This window comes from Alosa alosa, chromosome 24, assembly GCF_017589495.1.
Source record: "Alosa alosa isolate M-15738 ecotype Scorff River chromosome 24, AALO_Geno_1.1, whole genome shotgun sequence".
Classification (NCBI taxonomy): domain Eukaryota; kingdom Metazoa; phylum Chordata; class Actinopteri; order Clupeiformes; family Clupeidae; genus Alosa; species Alosa alosa.
This window is the reverse complement of record NC_063212.1, coordinates 1644269-1659575: the sequence shown is the minus strand read 5'-3', so window position 1 is coordinate 1659575 and position 15307 is coordinate 1644269. Positions and strand designations below refer to the sequence as shown.

The 15307-nt window shown below is 39.1% G+C and overlaps 3 protein-coding genes and 1 pseudogene across 4 annotated transcripts in view; 2 read left to right on the top strand and 2 right to left on the bottom strand.

Moving 5' to 3' along the window:
* The first annotated feature begins 571 nt into the window (after positions 1–571).
* On the top strand, positions 572–5003 carry casp23 (caspase 23, apoptosis-related cysteine peptidase). 2 transcript variants are annotated; one of them, XM_048236392.1, is made up of 11 exons: positions 572–655; positions 984–1025; positions 1696–1766; positions 1915–2088; positions 2251–2430; positions 2711–2794; positions 2939–3115; positions 3476–3710; positions 3919–4020; positions 4255–4364; positions 4452–5003. In XM_048236392.1, the coding sequence occupies exons 1-11, from the start codon at positions 592–594 to the stop codon at positions 4545–4547; spliced, it is 1335 nt and encodes a 444-aa protein (XP_048092349.1). In that variant the 5' UTR covers positions 572–591; the 3' UTR covers positions 4548–5003. The 2 variants fall into 2 exon arrangements, with proteins under 2 accessions (XP_048092349.1, XP_048092348.1); XM_048236391.1 differs by having other exon boundaries at positions 3910–4020.
* Positions 5004–6376: 1373 nt separating this feature from the next.
* Positions 6377–10279, top strand: LOC125289916 (annotated as a pseudogene).
* A 1184-nt stretch (positions 10280–11463) lies between these two features.
* The window catches only part of si:ch211-212k18.13 (ubiquitin carboxyl-terminal hydrolase 47), a gene marked incomplete in the record, with an annotated part of 8440 nt that continues 4596 nt past the window's right edge, over positions 11464–15307 (bottom strand). Inside the window, 2 exon segments of the mRNA XM_048237022.1 lie at positions 11464–11573; positions 11748–11776. Of these exon segments, the coding sequence (XP_048092979.1) occupies positions 11464–11573; positions 11748–11776 (139 nt within the window).
* LOC125289861 (ubiquitin carboxyl-terminal hydrolase 47-like) lies at positions 11751–15255 on the bottom strand. Its single transcript, XM_048236956.1, has 9 exons — positions 14812–15255; positions 14142–14241; positions 13936–14051; positions 13780–13850; positions 13556–13684; positions 13303–13398; positions 12851–12982; positions 12167–12295; positions 11751–11897 (listed from the first exon to the last, which is right to left on the bottom strand). Exons 2-9 carry the CDS (start codon positions 14171–14173, stop codon positions 11829–11831), a joined length of 774 nt encoding a protein of 257 aa, XP_048092913.1. The 5' UTR covers positions 14174–14241; positions 14812–15255; the 3' UTR covers positions 11751–11828.

The window sequence follows — 15307 nt, the reverse complement described above, 5'->3', positions numbered from 1 at the left end:
AACAAACCTTTAGAGACAAATCTGGACACCTTGCAGTAAATGGCTAGTAAACTAATTCTAGGTTGCCCTCTAGCCTGGAAGCCATTTTTTAACCCACTACACCCATGCCATGCCAGGCTACCTCACATCTGGTCATTTTAGGTGTTTTCAGTGTGACATCTGTAACAGGAATTGTAAAGCATTTTTGAAATATTTAATTTAAATATATATATATATATGATATATAAATATGCATTAAAACAAAAAATACAATTTTAGATTGTATGGTAAAGGTACACAGGCTTATATGTTGCTGAAGCACAAAGTAGTGAAGTCAAAGATATACACTACATTAAGCCACTATAAACGCAGATCACCAGTTTGTATTTGGCTTAACCAATATCTGACCATAAAACCTTTTTTTCTTTAGTTAACTTTAACCAAATTGATTCGTTGGGCTCAAGCTACACTTGCCACCCCTTAACCTGAGGACGTCTGTATGTTGTGGGGAAATCCCAATGCTCATATCATATGATCACTCATCAGGAGCCTCCACTGTTCACATAACAGATAGTAAGTTGCTCGGGCGCTCGCCGCTTCACAAACAACATCATGGAATATTCTGCACTCAACACCAACTCTACCGACGCAGTTCCGAGAAAATTTGACATTAAAAGTAATTCCGTAATTTACGCATTTACTGTAGGCTATAATGTGCTTTTTGTTGTTGATGTTTACTGTTCCTGTTAGCTTGTTGATGTCAGAGCTACTGTCTGCCTTATTACTCTTAAAATTAATTGCTGGTAGCCTATGTGAACTGACGTAGTAATTTATGAAGAGGCCTGTATAGCCTTCACCTATTCCACTTTCCAAGAAAATGTTCTATTTCATGGATCACCAGTTCCGTGGGAAAAAGGCAAAGTGAAAACGAAAGTAATCCTGCAACACAGTAGCCTAGTAGTCTATGGATGTTTTGCTAATTCGTGATTTGTTACTTGACCTAGGCCTAAACCAGGAAGAATTGATCACAGACAGCAGCCTTTTACGTAAGTACCCTATTTGATTTGATATTTTACATCGGTATAAGGCTAAACAGCTCCCACCCGAAAAGGCAGAAGGAATACTTTTTTGGCTTTGTTTCACAATGAAAACTATAAGGAATAATCCAACTTTGAAGGGAAGCAAATTTAGTCTGAGAAGGAGAAAAATCCTCATAAAAACATTTTTAAACAAAAACACACATGCCGCAATTATCGGAACCCAAGTATTTCATTCTTTGTAAAGCCTCTCATTGAAGAGCTCTTAGTCTTCTATAATATCTCATACATTTGGGATTGGGGAGCATTCCTTTTTACAGAATTTCTCTGGATTGTCTAGATATATTTATTTTTTTGTAGCACAATGGCCACTTTCAGCGCTTCAGACAAGTCTATGAGCATTGGGCAGTGGTGATTTTCCTGGCGTGAAAAGATTCCTTGGTCCTCCCTTGTGCATCTCCTCTTAAGATCAGAAATGCTGAATGTGATGCAACTGGAACTTTTGTTTGGAACTTGTCAAAGTTGTCTCTTTTCAATGAATGAAAGCCTCTGGGATGTTTCTCAACCCTCTTATTTCTATAATGATTTTAAGGCATTGAAATGACATTTCATGAACATGGTTTTTGAAAGCCCATTGACGTTTACCATGACAAACTAAATAAATCTCATTGCACTGCAGCTCGGTTGCCATGTGGTCACCATATACCTCCTGATTACCTGATTGCGTGGATCCGATCCCAGCTTGAACACGTGAGGGTGAAATTAAGTCTGATTACTTAGTGGATTAATTCCAAACTATTCATTTCAACTCACCACCGCTAGATATTTAAATTGAATTCCCTTATTGTCACTGCTCACTGTAATTCCTTATATCTTACTGGGTTGTCCATCTTTTTAGAAACATACTGAATTCACCTGTCCAAGGTTTGTCCAACCAAAGCAGCGGCTCTGTGGTGCCAGCTTCTCCTATCATACGGTGTGTGAGCTGGTTCAGCTGAAGCCAAAGACACAACAGTATTTTGAAGAAACAATTTCAGCGCTCACTGCCTTGACATTGTGTGACTACAAAAAAGTAAGTCACATACTTTTGGTCACTGCTGGCCATGTAACCTGAAAATCAATGTAACATTATGAATCAAGTTTGAATAATTTCCTGACACTTTCAATAAAATTTTGTGGTGTGTGTGTGTGTGTTTTCCCATTCATGTCATTTTCTCTCTGGTCTGTCTTAAAGTGTCCAGGTTGCCATTCTTACGTGGAGAGAGCAGAGCCCAATAACCTGTGTGTACAGTGTTCCATCTGCACCTCTAACAAGCTTCGCATCTACCAGTTTTGCTGGCTCTGCCAAAGGGAGTGGAGAGGACCCTATGCCAATGCCAAGCACTGTGCCAATGAGGGCTGTGGGCAGAGCAAGGTATGATGGTGACTGTAGGCATTTGTTCTCTCCTGTGTTGACGTTATTTCCCCAGGTTGCAGTTCTGTAGTCTGTAGCTGTGTCCCATTCCAGGGGCAGGATGGTTCAAGGACTAGATTTGCAGACCAGTTGCGTCACAGTTGTGGAGCTAGGCCTGTCCCATTTCCAAAACTTTTTGAAATTTGTCAGTGAAGGATCCAAATTCTGGACAGGATGCATATATTGTAATATAATTATGATATAATATAATAATGCCATACATTCTTCAATGCATTTTCAGGTTTCTCAAGGAAATTCCACTTCATCTCTTGAATGGTGCCACCATAATTTCAAGACCAGGACACTTCAGTCAGAAAAGGATGATGTAAGCATTTACATTTAATGCAATCAAAATGATTTGTTAATATGATAAGAACTGTTTTAAAAGACCACAAGCACCGCAGTTTGCAGTGAACAAATAACAATAGTCATGCCCTCTCCTGGTTTTTTCCGTACACCTCTCCTCCAGATTTACATGTCTATGGACAAATCTGATAGCCGAACACGCTTGGCTCTACTCATCAACAATGTGGAGTTTGAGCAAGAAAGTGACAGAACAGGAGCTGAGGTTGATGAGAAGAACATGAGGATCCTACTTGAAAACTTGGGATACACCGTGCTCATACTCAGGAATCTGACTTCTCAGGTAGAACAGTCTGTAGCCACTCTGACTTATCTGTGGACACAGGAACAGGCAGTTAATCAGATTGGTTGAACCTGGCAGGGAGATGAGCCATAACATCCTGTCACTCTGGGATAAACCCATACAGCATTATTTTTCACATAAATTAAATTGATCAAAATGTGGCACCTATTCTCTCAGCAAAATATTGTCTTACAGCTCAGGTTATATAGTATCTGTGAATGTTTTCTAATGATATCCGATTGGACCTTCTGATAACATGTCAAATGGTTATTATCAGACAAAATAAGATCAAAACATGTACCATGAGAGCACTTATATTGCCAAATGAAAACCTTTAGTGAGGTGTTCTTATGCTTCCAGGGCATGGAGGCTGCTATGGCAGACTTCTCTCAGAGGGGGGAACACCTCCAGTCAGACAGTTGTTTTGTGGTGATCATGTCCCATGGAACTCAGGAGGGGATCTGTGGTGTTTCCTATGGTGACGATCAGGAGGACATCTTACCTGTGGACTCCATTTTCCACCATCTTAACACTCCAAGCTGCCCCGCACTGCGCGATAAACCCAAAGTAATTCTCATCCAGGCTTGTAGAGGAGGTAATTCTACTTACATGTGTGTTGTTATTCCTGCATGTCTCAGGGACATGTCTGTCTGGATGAAAGATTGACACCCTCAGTGAACTTGAGCAGAATACTTGCTTTTGACCATAATAAAGATCTGTCTCTCTGTCTGTTTATCGATCGACCTATCTATCTATCTATCTATCTATATGGAATTCTGTGCTGACTGATGCAGTTTGTCCAGGGGAAAAAGGAGATGTGTGGGTTGCGGACAGTGCCCCTATCTCTAGGCGCAAGAAGGAGCACCGTGAGAAAGACTTCATCTGCTTGAGATCCTGCACTCCAGGTAGTAGCCTGCTATTTATCACAGATTTTGCACCTTCAAGACACGTGACACATTCCTAATACATCATATAAGAAACATACTGTGTGTTTATGAAAGAGCATCAAAATTATTGCATCTAGTGTGACATATACAGTATTTGTCACTGAGCAGTTTCTTATTAAAACCATGTTGAAATCCTGTTGGAATATTTTTGTTTGCATCAACATGGAGCATGATTTCTTTCTTTCTCCACAGATACTGTGTCATACAGAAATACTAAGACAGGTTCAGTATTCATCCAGACCGTTGTGCAAACACTTAATGAGCATGCCCATGAGGACCACATCGAAGAGCTTTTCAGGAAGGCAAGTACTGGCAAAACAATGACCAGCCTTCAATCCTCATCCACTATAGTTATATTAAATTAACTGCTTGTGTGCCGTTTTTCTCAGGTATTGAAGACATTTAAGAACAGCTACCCTGACCAGATGCCATGCAAGGATCGGACTACTCTCTCAAGAAAGTTTTATCTCTTTCCAGGACTGTGAATGGAATTCTCAAAAGGATGCACAGCCATTTGGCATGGCACTGGACTGGTCATGATATTGTATCTTTAACACAGTTTTTTTTATTTAACTAGTAATCAGTACCATCATGCTGACTGAAAGAAACATCACATCCAACGTGGAGTCTGCTTTTGAGTGTTGGAGTGTATTCTAATTTTGCACAATTACAGACATCCTGTGAACATTTTATTCTCTAAGTTGTCATATTACAAGAATGTTGTAAACTGTACTGTATTTTGCATAATCTATGCAGATCAAGTTCATGAAAATGTTCAGGTCTTATGTTACGTCCCTAGCTGTTTTTGTGTTCCTGCTGCTTTTCTGTGTATTTTTCACACTCCAGCAGGGGGCTTAATTGCTAGACCAGCCCTATATAAGGTGCTGGTTGACGTCACTCTAGAGGCCGGCTCGTTTTTTAGTTCATCACTGAACACTACCGCTCCCTCTTTCGGCTTTGTGTCCTCCTCTTTCCACACCGCCCCCACACACTCCCCCACACTACGCCCCCCACACCCCCACACCCCCACACTCACACCCCCCACACGCCCCCACACTACGCCCCCACACGCCCCCACACTACCCCCACACTACGCCCCCACACTACGCCCCCACACTACGCCCCCACACTACGCCCCCACACTACGCCCCCACACTACGCCCCCACACTACGCCCCCACACTACGTCCCCACACTACGCCCCCACACTACGTCCAGGTCTCCAGTCCCTCTCAGAGTCTTCGTTTTTGGCCTTCTGGCTTCGTTTTTTTGCGGCCTTCTGGCCTTCACTTGCTATTTTGTTTTGAATATTATTTTTTCCCTTTATATATGCTCTAGTTTAATTATAATAAATTATTGATTATTTTCAAAGTTATCCACCATTGTCTGCTGTGTTTTGCCCTTGCTTTATTTAGTTTTGTTATAGTTCCCTGACCCTAGCAGGGGACATAACACTAACAAAATGTTACAAAAAGTATATTTTATTGGTGGATTTTCTATAAAAATGTAAACTAGATATATCATCATAAGGCAATGTACATAAATGATGCACTGAAAATGATTGTCACAGAGTGTGCTAAAAAATTAACCACTGTAGTATATAGATTGTTTTAAATAGGAAATTACTTGCATAGATCACTAAGTTTAATAATATCTTTATATTTCTGTGCAGAGGACACACTGCCTGTTCCTGAAATAGTCACTTTTGAATGGTTGGATATGTACTGATAACTCCTCTTTAGCCACATTGTTCAAAACCCTGTCTTGAGTATTTGTATTCTAGAGCAGATTCACTCTCCTGTATGCTTTTCTGCTGTGTGATGCTCAGTGCTACTAAGTCCTGTAATCCAGTGGTTCTTAAACTAGGGGTCGGGACCCCCAGGGGATTGCCAAAATGTCGGGAAATGATTTGCTTTAAAGACATTTTTCTAAAAGTTTTTAGTCAGAGGCTGCCATTGACATAATGTATTTGGTCTTGACATAGCCTACCTATGAGAGAAGACATTTTCTGCCTCTGCTTCCAATGCCCATCTCGCAACATTTCAAAACCAAATTCTGCCGGTTAGAGAGAAGGGGGTCGCAAGACTTGGCCCATGTTTTTTGGGGGTTTGCTAGACAAACAGTTTAAGAACCATTGTGGTAATCATGTGAATGTGAATTGTATTGTCATGTAAATAGTTAAAGACTTTATATTATTATTTTTCTGTTTTCATTTCTCAGCCATATGAACTGAATCTGTTGAGAATGGTCATAAAGTGTTAAGGTGACAATATAGTACAAGCAGAAGTCTGATGAGTGTCCAACCACAGTAAGACATGGCATCATATTGGGACAGCTTGCAGGCACAGAAGGACTACTACACTACAGGCGTGAGGCTGGGAAAGCAGCGCACTCACTCACTGAGCGTACCCTCAGGTTGTGGTACAGTACACACAGGGCTGGTAGCTTTAGCTGTGGGCAGACAGAAACTGTCATGAAGCTGAGACTACGGAGTGGGCTACTTACGTACGAGCGATGTCCAGACTGTAAAAGTGGGTGAAGCTATCTCTCGGAGCCCACTCAAGCAGATCTGTTCTATAGATCAATAGAGCCCAAGAGGCAGCAATGCTCCTTGTGGAGTGGGCTCTCAAGCCTTCTGGGATGATAAATTGAACTTTAATTTGCCATCACTGACTCATCTGCAAAAAAGTCCACACAGAGAGGAAGTTAAAGGCATTTAATGTTGATAGATTACTTAAAAAAAACTTTATTCATCTTTTATTGAGACAGTTTCAACCTTTGGTCTGATTTGCTGGTTTGGCAATCTCAATGTGAGAATTGTAAAACTGTCAGAACATCACCAGTAATAAATAGCACTGGGTATGTTTATGAGGTTGGTGGCCACACTGGTGGTCCAGCTATCAAGTGGTCCGCGAGCAGACGTGGTAAAATATAATATAGATGAGTTGTTTGCAATATTGAACCAACTTGTATGTAAAAACAGTTCTGCCATATCAGTAAGATATGGTTTAAATCATACAGTATGTGTGGCTTTAGACTAATTATAGTCCTGAAACAGGCACGCTAGATGGCAGCCCAAACACAACACATTCCCCAAACAGACTCTCCAAATCAAAGAAATACCTGAGATCATTTGTCCCATCAGTATGAGAGAAGCTTCAACTTCTGGGTATGTAGCATTGTGGCATACAGCTTAGGTAGTTAGCTTGCTAACTCTGGCAGAAATCTCCAGTGTTCTTGTTCCATGTAGTTTCGTTGTTGCAGCCACAGGGTTGAGTTTCTGAACAAGCTGCAGGTGAAGTTGCTCTTACTGTATTCATTTGTAAAGGAACATATGAATTTCAGTGCAAGTACAATTGCATGTACTTATGTCCTTATTTATTATTTCATGTTTTACCTGATTCTGTGTACTGGTGCTGACTGTTGAATAAAAACATACATTTGCATGTCGGCTATGTATGATGCTAGTAATTATCATTAAAAAATTACTTTTAACATGACAAAAACAAATGTGTGAAAATGTGTTATTTGAGAATAAATATGGGTGGAACATATACAGTATGTAGGGTAACAAATAAACAATTGTTTTGGGCAATTGTTTCATCAAATGAAAACATTCCATCCTTGGTATCATATTAATTTAACAATGTTTTATCCAAACTGTAAATTTTTACCAATGTAGCATTACAGTTCTAGATATCCCACATGTATGTCTTAAGGTAATAGAAAACCCCATTTAGATAGATAGATAGATAGATAGATAATTTATTGCTACACAACAATGTTTTTTTGTTACAGAGGGATTTAGCTTAATCCAGTGAAGAAGAAAAGAAAAATCCAAAATAAAAATAAATTAAAGGAAGTACATTGTTACAGTTTTGTAGTGTTCAGGAGTCTTACTGCTGAAGGGAAGAAGCTATTTTTGAAACGTGTAGTTTCAGTTCTTATGGACCTGTAGCGTCTTCCAGTTTATCTTCCATTTTTAAAAACTTAGCCACTGGAGACATGTGACATCTCTCTTTTTGAAGTAGGTTATTGAAAGAGAACTAGAGAGTCTCTCATCATCGAATCATGGACAAGAAGGTCAACGTTGATTACAAGAAGATGCAACATCAGGAGCACTAAAAAAGATATGATCCAGCCCATCCAACTCTGAAATGTATGAAAAGGAGAGATGATATAAGCAAGTATCATACATTATATCTTACCTCTACAGTAGCAGGTCTTATGTGTACAGCAAGTAGCCTGCTCATCAAAATGTCATGTAACACGTCATGCTGAAGACAACATGTGTTATGTTGAAGCATTTATCATGTTAAAGCAAGCACTATGTTAAAATGGCCATCGTTTCTAATCATGTTTCTAATGTGTGGTGTTTTTTTTTACACATAACCCAACTCGACTTTCAACACAATATGTGGGCCTCTTAAATATATCTCTTACCATTTATTTAATCTGCAGGTATTATCAAAATGTAGGAAACTGAACATTTGTTATTTATAATGAAACATTTGAGCAGTACAAGAAACCAAAGGAAGAAACAGCCCAAATTTGTATTAGGCCTATTGCCATGCCAACCCTATGAAAACAATTTCTATATCTTGTATGCCAACTATACCTTAATTTTAGTGTTTGTTTATGGTAATTTACCTCTTTGTGTAATTTTCAGATCTGGGTAATGACCCGGACTCCTTGAGGGCAAAAGTCTTGTGGTCATGCAGTCACACCGCAGTCTCTCACGGCCTGGTGCTGCAGTCTACTGGACCAGGTATGGCTGGAACACTCTGGTCCTTATTCAGTTTAATCAGCACCAGCAACTTGATTATGGAAAATTCAAACTGAGAGTTCAGGACCTGGGGTTATTCCTCTGTCCAATTCTTCATAAAACTATTCCTTCCCAGGGTCAGTACAAGTTCATCAGCCCTGCCTTGAAGGACAGCACACTGGAGAAGTGTGGAGCTGACTGCCCTACAAGGAACTCTGTCGGCTCACCATCTTGACAGTAGAGGAGCAGAGCCATTTTGAGGAGACCATGGCCATAGTGATTGCAGCTGGGTACTGTGAGTACAAATCAGTAAGGACAGCTTTTGGTTTCACTCATCTATCAGCTATCTATGAACGTGGTTTAAAAGTTTTACATACTGTATTATGCTGGATATTTTTAACAAATGCTGTTTTATATATCCACTGTTAGTGTCCTGGGTGCCAGTCCTATGAGGAAAGGGTGGACCTGACCAATTAGGCTTTGCACCGCCCCACCTGCCCTGCCAGAAAGCAAGGAACATTTCCACTTCTGTTGGGCTAGTATCTCACACTGATCCCTGCAGCAACGTGCACTGTGCTGATGTGCCGCTACATAGTTCTCCAGGAAGTTCAGGACGCGGTGTGTCTGTCCATCCACGCCTGTCCGATCTGCGGCCTCCTGATGGAGCACAATGGTACGGGCTGCAAGAACCTAATTTCTTGCTGTCCACCAACAGCGTTGTGGGAAAGAACTTTTTGACGTTTTGACAAATGACATCATACTGCAGTTGGGTTGACTCTTTAATCTAATCTTAATGGTCTAATCTTCAATTCTAGGATGTATCTGCATGGTTGGTGACAGTTATTTAAGTCAATTTCAAAAGGTTTCAAGGTTCCTCATAATTTTGAATGTTCCATTGACTGAACTTATTTCTGTGACTGTGACTATGGGTTCTGAACTTTGTATGTTATTGTAATAGTGTTATTATATATCTAATGATATCAATTAAGTAATATTAAATAATAAGTGTAATTTTGTAAATTTTACATTTTGTCTTTTTTCCTTATGGTGAAATTGTGCATTGTTCAGCCACAGTTACTGCTATTGCTTACTATGTGAAAACGGTCATGTTCCCCTTATCAACAAGCAGATGGGATAATATACATTCTTTTACTATTTCATAAAAAAATGTGCTCATTTTGAATAATTTGAATACCAACAGTTGGGTTGGGGCAACAAAAGACTGGAAAAGTTGTGTAATGGTAAAGTAAACACAAGGAGGAACATTTCACAACTAATTACAATAACTAGCATCATGGTTGAGTGTCAGCAATATAGGCGCGCTCACTCACATACTTTATAATGAAGTATTTTGGGTGCGAGTTAAAAATGTCAATATGGAAGTGGAGGAAAGATTTATTGCACCATGCCCAAAGACGCGTCTGTGGGCATGGTGCAATAAATATTTTTTTAAAATAACAACAAAATAAAATAACATCCTCCACTTCCATCATGGTTGAGTGTCATACAGCGCCCAGCCAGCCATTAGCCAGCACTAACATCTAGGCTGACCTGACGCTATTTCTTGCTTGTTTGTCATTGCGTTATGAACCTATGTTCTAAGGGAGAGAGCAGTCACCCCACCCAGCCTTGAACCGGGGTGTCTTGACTCTTGGACATCAAACCTGCAGCTTGACCAACTCCTTCCATCCCAGGGTGCCCCAAACACTAGTTCACCCATCATCTTCTACAGTGTCCCAATTCTTTTGGAAACTGGATTGTACATTAGTCAGTTCACTAAATAAAACTTTAATTGCAGCGATACATGCTGATTTTGTCCAAATTCATTACAGATTTGACTATATTATTTCACATAATAGGTTACAGCATATCATAGCCTATTTTATTGATTGATGGAGTGGCTAGTGCAAAAGCCTATATTTTCACTAAAATATGAAACTCTTTTCTATTTTTAACATAATTTTATTTGCACTGTACTTTTAGCAAAGCACAAGACATGCTCAGCGTTTCAGAATAAAGATGCCTGTACAATATATGTATAGCATGACTCAGAAATTTGACAGAAATGTTTTTGAACACAGTATTAAAGTATTTTATAATAAGTCTCATCACTACTAGTGCCTTCATGTTTTGTGTTCTTGACTGGATGTTGCATGTCTGAGGCAGATGTGCCCAAAGAGACTGTACCAACATTCCGCGTTACCTTCAAAAGATTATGTTGGTACGGTCCAGACCTCTGGGATCTCCTCCTCTGCTTAGATACCTTCATCTTTGTTGGCATGACAAGATGAGGTGAATGGTGTGAATGGTCAATTTGCTGTGTCAAAACATTGTCAGGTGTGTAGGTTTGTTTTTCGGAAGCTGTGTTGTTCTTAATTTCCTCAAGCATCTGACGAAAGAGGAGAAAGAAATATATCTTTCAGGTTAGACTTAGTCTAGTCCTCAGTTGATTTAACTGTTGCTTAAATGGTGATAATATATATTTGCAAAGAGGTTACTCCATGGAGGAAGTGTCAGTCAAAAAGATAAAAATCAGTGCTTTATCCAAACATATTTAACATGTTATGTTTATTGTTATTGTTTTGGATGAAAGCATCTGCTAAGTAAACATAAACAAAATGTTCCATAAAAAATTAGTTAGTGTACACTTTGTCTCATCTCTTCTGCTGTTGTGATCTTGAGGGATTCCACAGTACTGCTCTCCATGTTATTTTCTTCTTGCTGAGGTGATGAAGGTGACAATTCTCCTGAAAAACAAAAACACAAAATCTCTTTCTGTAAAATATAATAGAACTATGACTGTAGTTTCACTGCACAGTACAGTGGGAATAAGTACAGTAGATGATTCAGCACATTTCCTTCTATTTCATCCATTGAATCCATATGTTTGGCCTATGAAGGGAGTGTTTGACTATACTCACTTTTCCTGTACACAATCATGTATGCAGTCATTGACCTGCAAAAATTGAAATGGCAACTTCACAAACAATGAATAAACAGCATTACTGCCTAAAGCTTATTTGTTTCTCTGTATAATTTGAATACCTTTCTAAGAAGTCTGTGTCTGCGATCTGTTGAAAAAACAACATCAACAACTTTTGCTTTAAGCAATTCTGGCTAAGAATGGGTATTTTATGGGTAATGTCAAAGATGCCATTCACGTATTATAAATCAGCATATCATTAATAGGAGTTTGAAGGTAGTCGTTATTTCAAAGTAGAAGAATTACATGGTCTTATGGATGTCCCTCATGGTCCCACTCCTTTACAATAGCAACATACTGTAGGCTACATTATATCCTGCACTCCTACAACTATCAATGGAGTAAAGTGATGCAAACCTTTGCCACGTGAGAGTCATCAAAGGAATACCAGTTATTATTCTCAGAAGACTTAATGTTGGCCCAGTAGTGTCCACTTCCATACACACCACTGTGGTTGATGACGCCATACAGGACATACGTGCAACTCTAGGTTGAATATACAAGCACAACAAGGTTGTTCACAGAGCAAATGATGAAATGATGATTAATCAGTTATCCATATCTGCCTTGCTCTTCAAGATCGGGAGAAAGTGTATCCTTTCAAAATAAAAAATCAGGAATTTTATGAATTTAAAGGTGCCACGTGTAATGTCTGCCAAAAAATCAATTCATACTCCACATTCCATAAAAGATGGGGGCAGTATACCTCCAGAAAGTGAGTTGGTCTACCCTAGAGTAACAACCGAGAAACGTGTATTGCAGTTTGGCTGGCAGTTACAGTATGTTGCCCACATACCACCTCCCATGGCCGAAACTGGTATTATGACACCTGTCGGGCTGTGGCTAGTAATGTAGCATGCTAATTCAGGTTGATATCTCTGCAGCACTATACCTTGTTATTTTTTTAATGACGTCATCACCCTTATTTTTTCTCATTCTTTTGATGCGTGTAGCTCATTTTTTGGATATTTTTACCTCAATTCTTACACATGGCACATTTAAAATCTATGGTATTGGACATGCAATCAGTCAAATTATCACCTCAAAGTAGTCCAGAGTAGGGGGGATGTCCACAGGGCAGCAGTTCTTCTGATATCCCATTGTCATGTAGTCAAAGTAAAAGCGCTTGAGGTGCAGATTCAGTATCGTGGGATACTTCTGAACACTGAAACTCTGTAGGAAGAAAGGCATTCATCACTGAGCCTGAACTAACAACTAATACAAATCCTTACTGCATATAACAAATATATAATATTTAGATCATCAACTGATATCGTATCTGTTGGGACATAGGTATTAGAGTGGTAGAATCACCACGGTTAAGAGGCTGGAAAAGCTTGGGTGGTAATTCGTATCAAATTGTCAGTTGACAAAGTATATAATTGTTTATGACCCAAATTTAACTTTATGTTAAAAACTTTATAAACAATTAAATTAATGTATGAACATCTAAATACTGTGTGATTTATTCTGGCAGTTAAATGTACACTCACAATTTCAGTGTCTGTTTTCTCATCACAGTCATCACAGTACATCCAGTCGTCCTCATCAAACCTTGTGGTTTTAAAGAAGGCTTGAAGACCGTTGACCTACAATAGCCATGCTAGGTCAATTATGTGCCAGTGTGTTACATGTTAACAACTCATAATATAAAAAATAATATGTTTGCTACTGTATATTGCTGATAGTAGGTATAATATAACTTTCCATTTTTGACAAGCTAATGAAAAGTTAAGTTACTCTTACCACATTGAAAACGTCATTATGTTCAGCATCAATGGAGAGTGGAAGTGAAAAAAAATTGTTATCTTCATGACATGCGTCATGATCTCTCTTCAAGCACCTCAGTGTTTTTTGCCATCTTCCCTCATAGACCTAAATGTGTTCACGAGAAGAAAATCTTTAAAAACACATAGACAAGGGTTACTGTAGATATTTACATTTATGTAAAAATGGTTGTGTAAAAGTACCTGGGAGACATCCTGTGATACGGCACTCAAGATTTTCTCAAACCACTCCACCGCATCTTGCTGTTTACAAACTAACATCAAAACATAGTCATCTCAATGAAATAACAATTTCAACGACGTCAGTGACAAACTAAAGAATGTTTGAATTTCACTCACCGTTTTCAATGGAGAGACTTCTAGTTATGTTGACAGGAGACACGCAATCACTTTTTTGATCTTTAAATAGTTGTTGCAGATGGTAAAATACCTGATCATTTGAAAGAATCTGGGAACTACAGAGTGATAAGACCATCATGTAAACAACAGCCATCTCAATATTGTGTGCAGTGCAGCCATACAGGAATTGCATTATTCTTTTTTACCTTTCTACTGCCTGTCGGAACTCTTTGGTCATAAAGAGAACCTGCAAAGCTGAGTTCAGATAGCAGGTTGCTCCTTGATTTTTCAAGCCGTTGTACACAACTGTCAACCGAGATCACTAATTACTTTCAATAAGACATGTTTGTGGCAAGATGTAAATCAAAATTGAGATGATGCAAGTACCTATTAAAACATTGGGATACTAGATAACATATAGGGCCCTATCTCGGTGATTTAAAACACATGGTCATGGCGAATAGCTTTGAGGTTTGTCCAGTCCACATTGGGGGTGGTTTTGTTATCAAACGTTATCAAACTTCGGGCGCCTGGCGCAAAAAGGGGGTTCTTATGTTTCTTAATCAGTCATTGGTATGTTTTGGGCGAAACATCCTTTAAACCAATGAGAGTGACATTTGTCATTCCCTTTAACAGCAATTTCAACAACAACGTCAAACAGCGCATCTGTATTTTGATGGTAAGATAGCGATTTTTAGATTCTGCGCCAGACCACACCTTAGTTTGTTAATTGCCACAGCCCTAAGCACACTGTTCAATAAAAGAGACGTGCATGGCGGAAAATCAGTGTAAGATAGGAATACGCTTTGATACGTTTTTGAGTTTTAGATCGTCAAGATAGAGCCCATGATATGCATTGTTGTGCATGATAAATACCTTCCTGTGTATTCTCTTTGGGGGTCCCATTCTTTTTTGAATGAAGGTAAAAGTATAAAATATCCTCCTCAGTATTAATTACTTCCTTTGCAGAACTGAAAAAAGTTTTCAGGTTCTCAGACAGTTGCCCTGTATGTGCACAAAGATGGGCTGATCATGCGTTCTTTATTATGCAATGTGGCCTAGAGAGACTGTTCCAACTATTCTGTGTTATGACATTTATATTGTGAATTGTTTAGTCCGGTAATGTGACAACTTATCAGGTAGCCTACAGTAGCCTATATTCCTGTCCCTGCAGCATGCAGCTACCTAATTTATTCAGTAGATGGTGACACTTGACTTTACAAGTTACAAGGAGTTTCTTTGTTGTCATTGGCAACTGTACCTCACACAAACGTCCTTGACCTGTTGTGTTCCCAGGGGTTGTTCTTGGGGCCACTATTATTCAACCTCTATGTGCTCCCATTTGGACAAACCATCAAAAATAATTTGATTT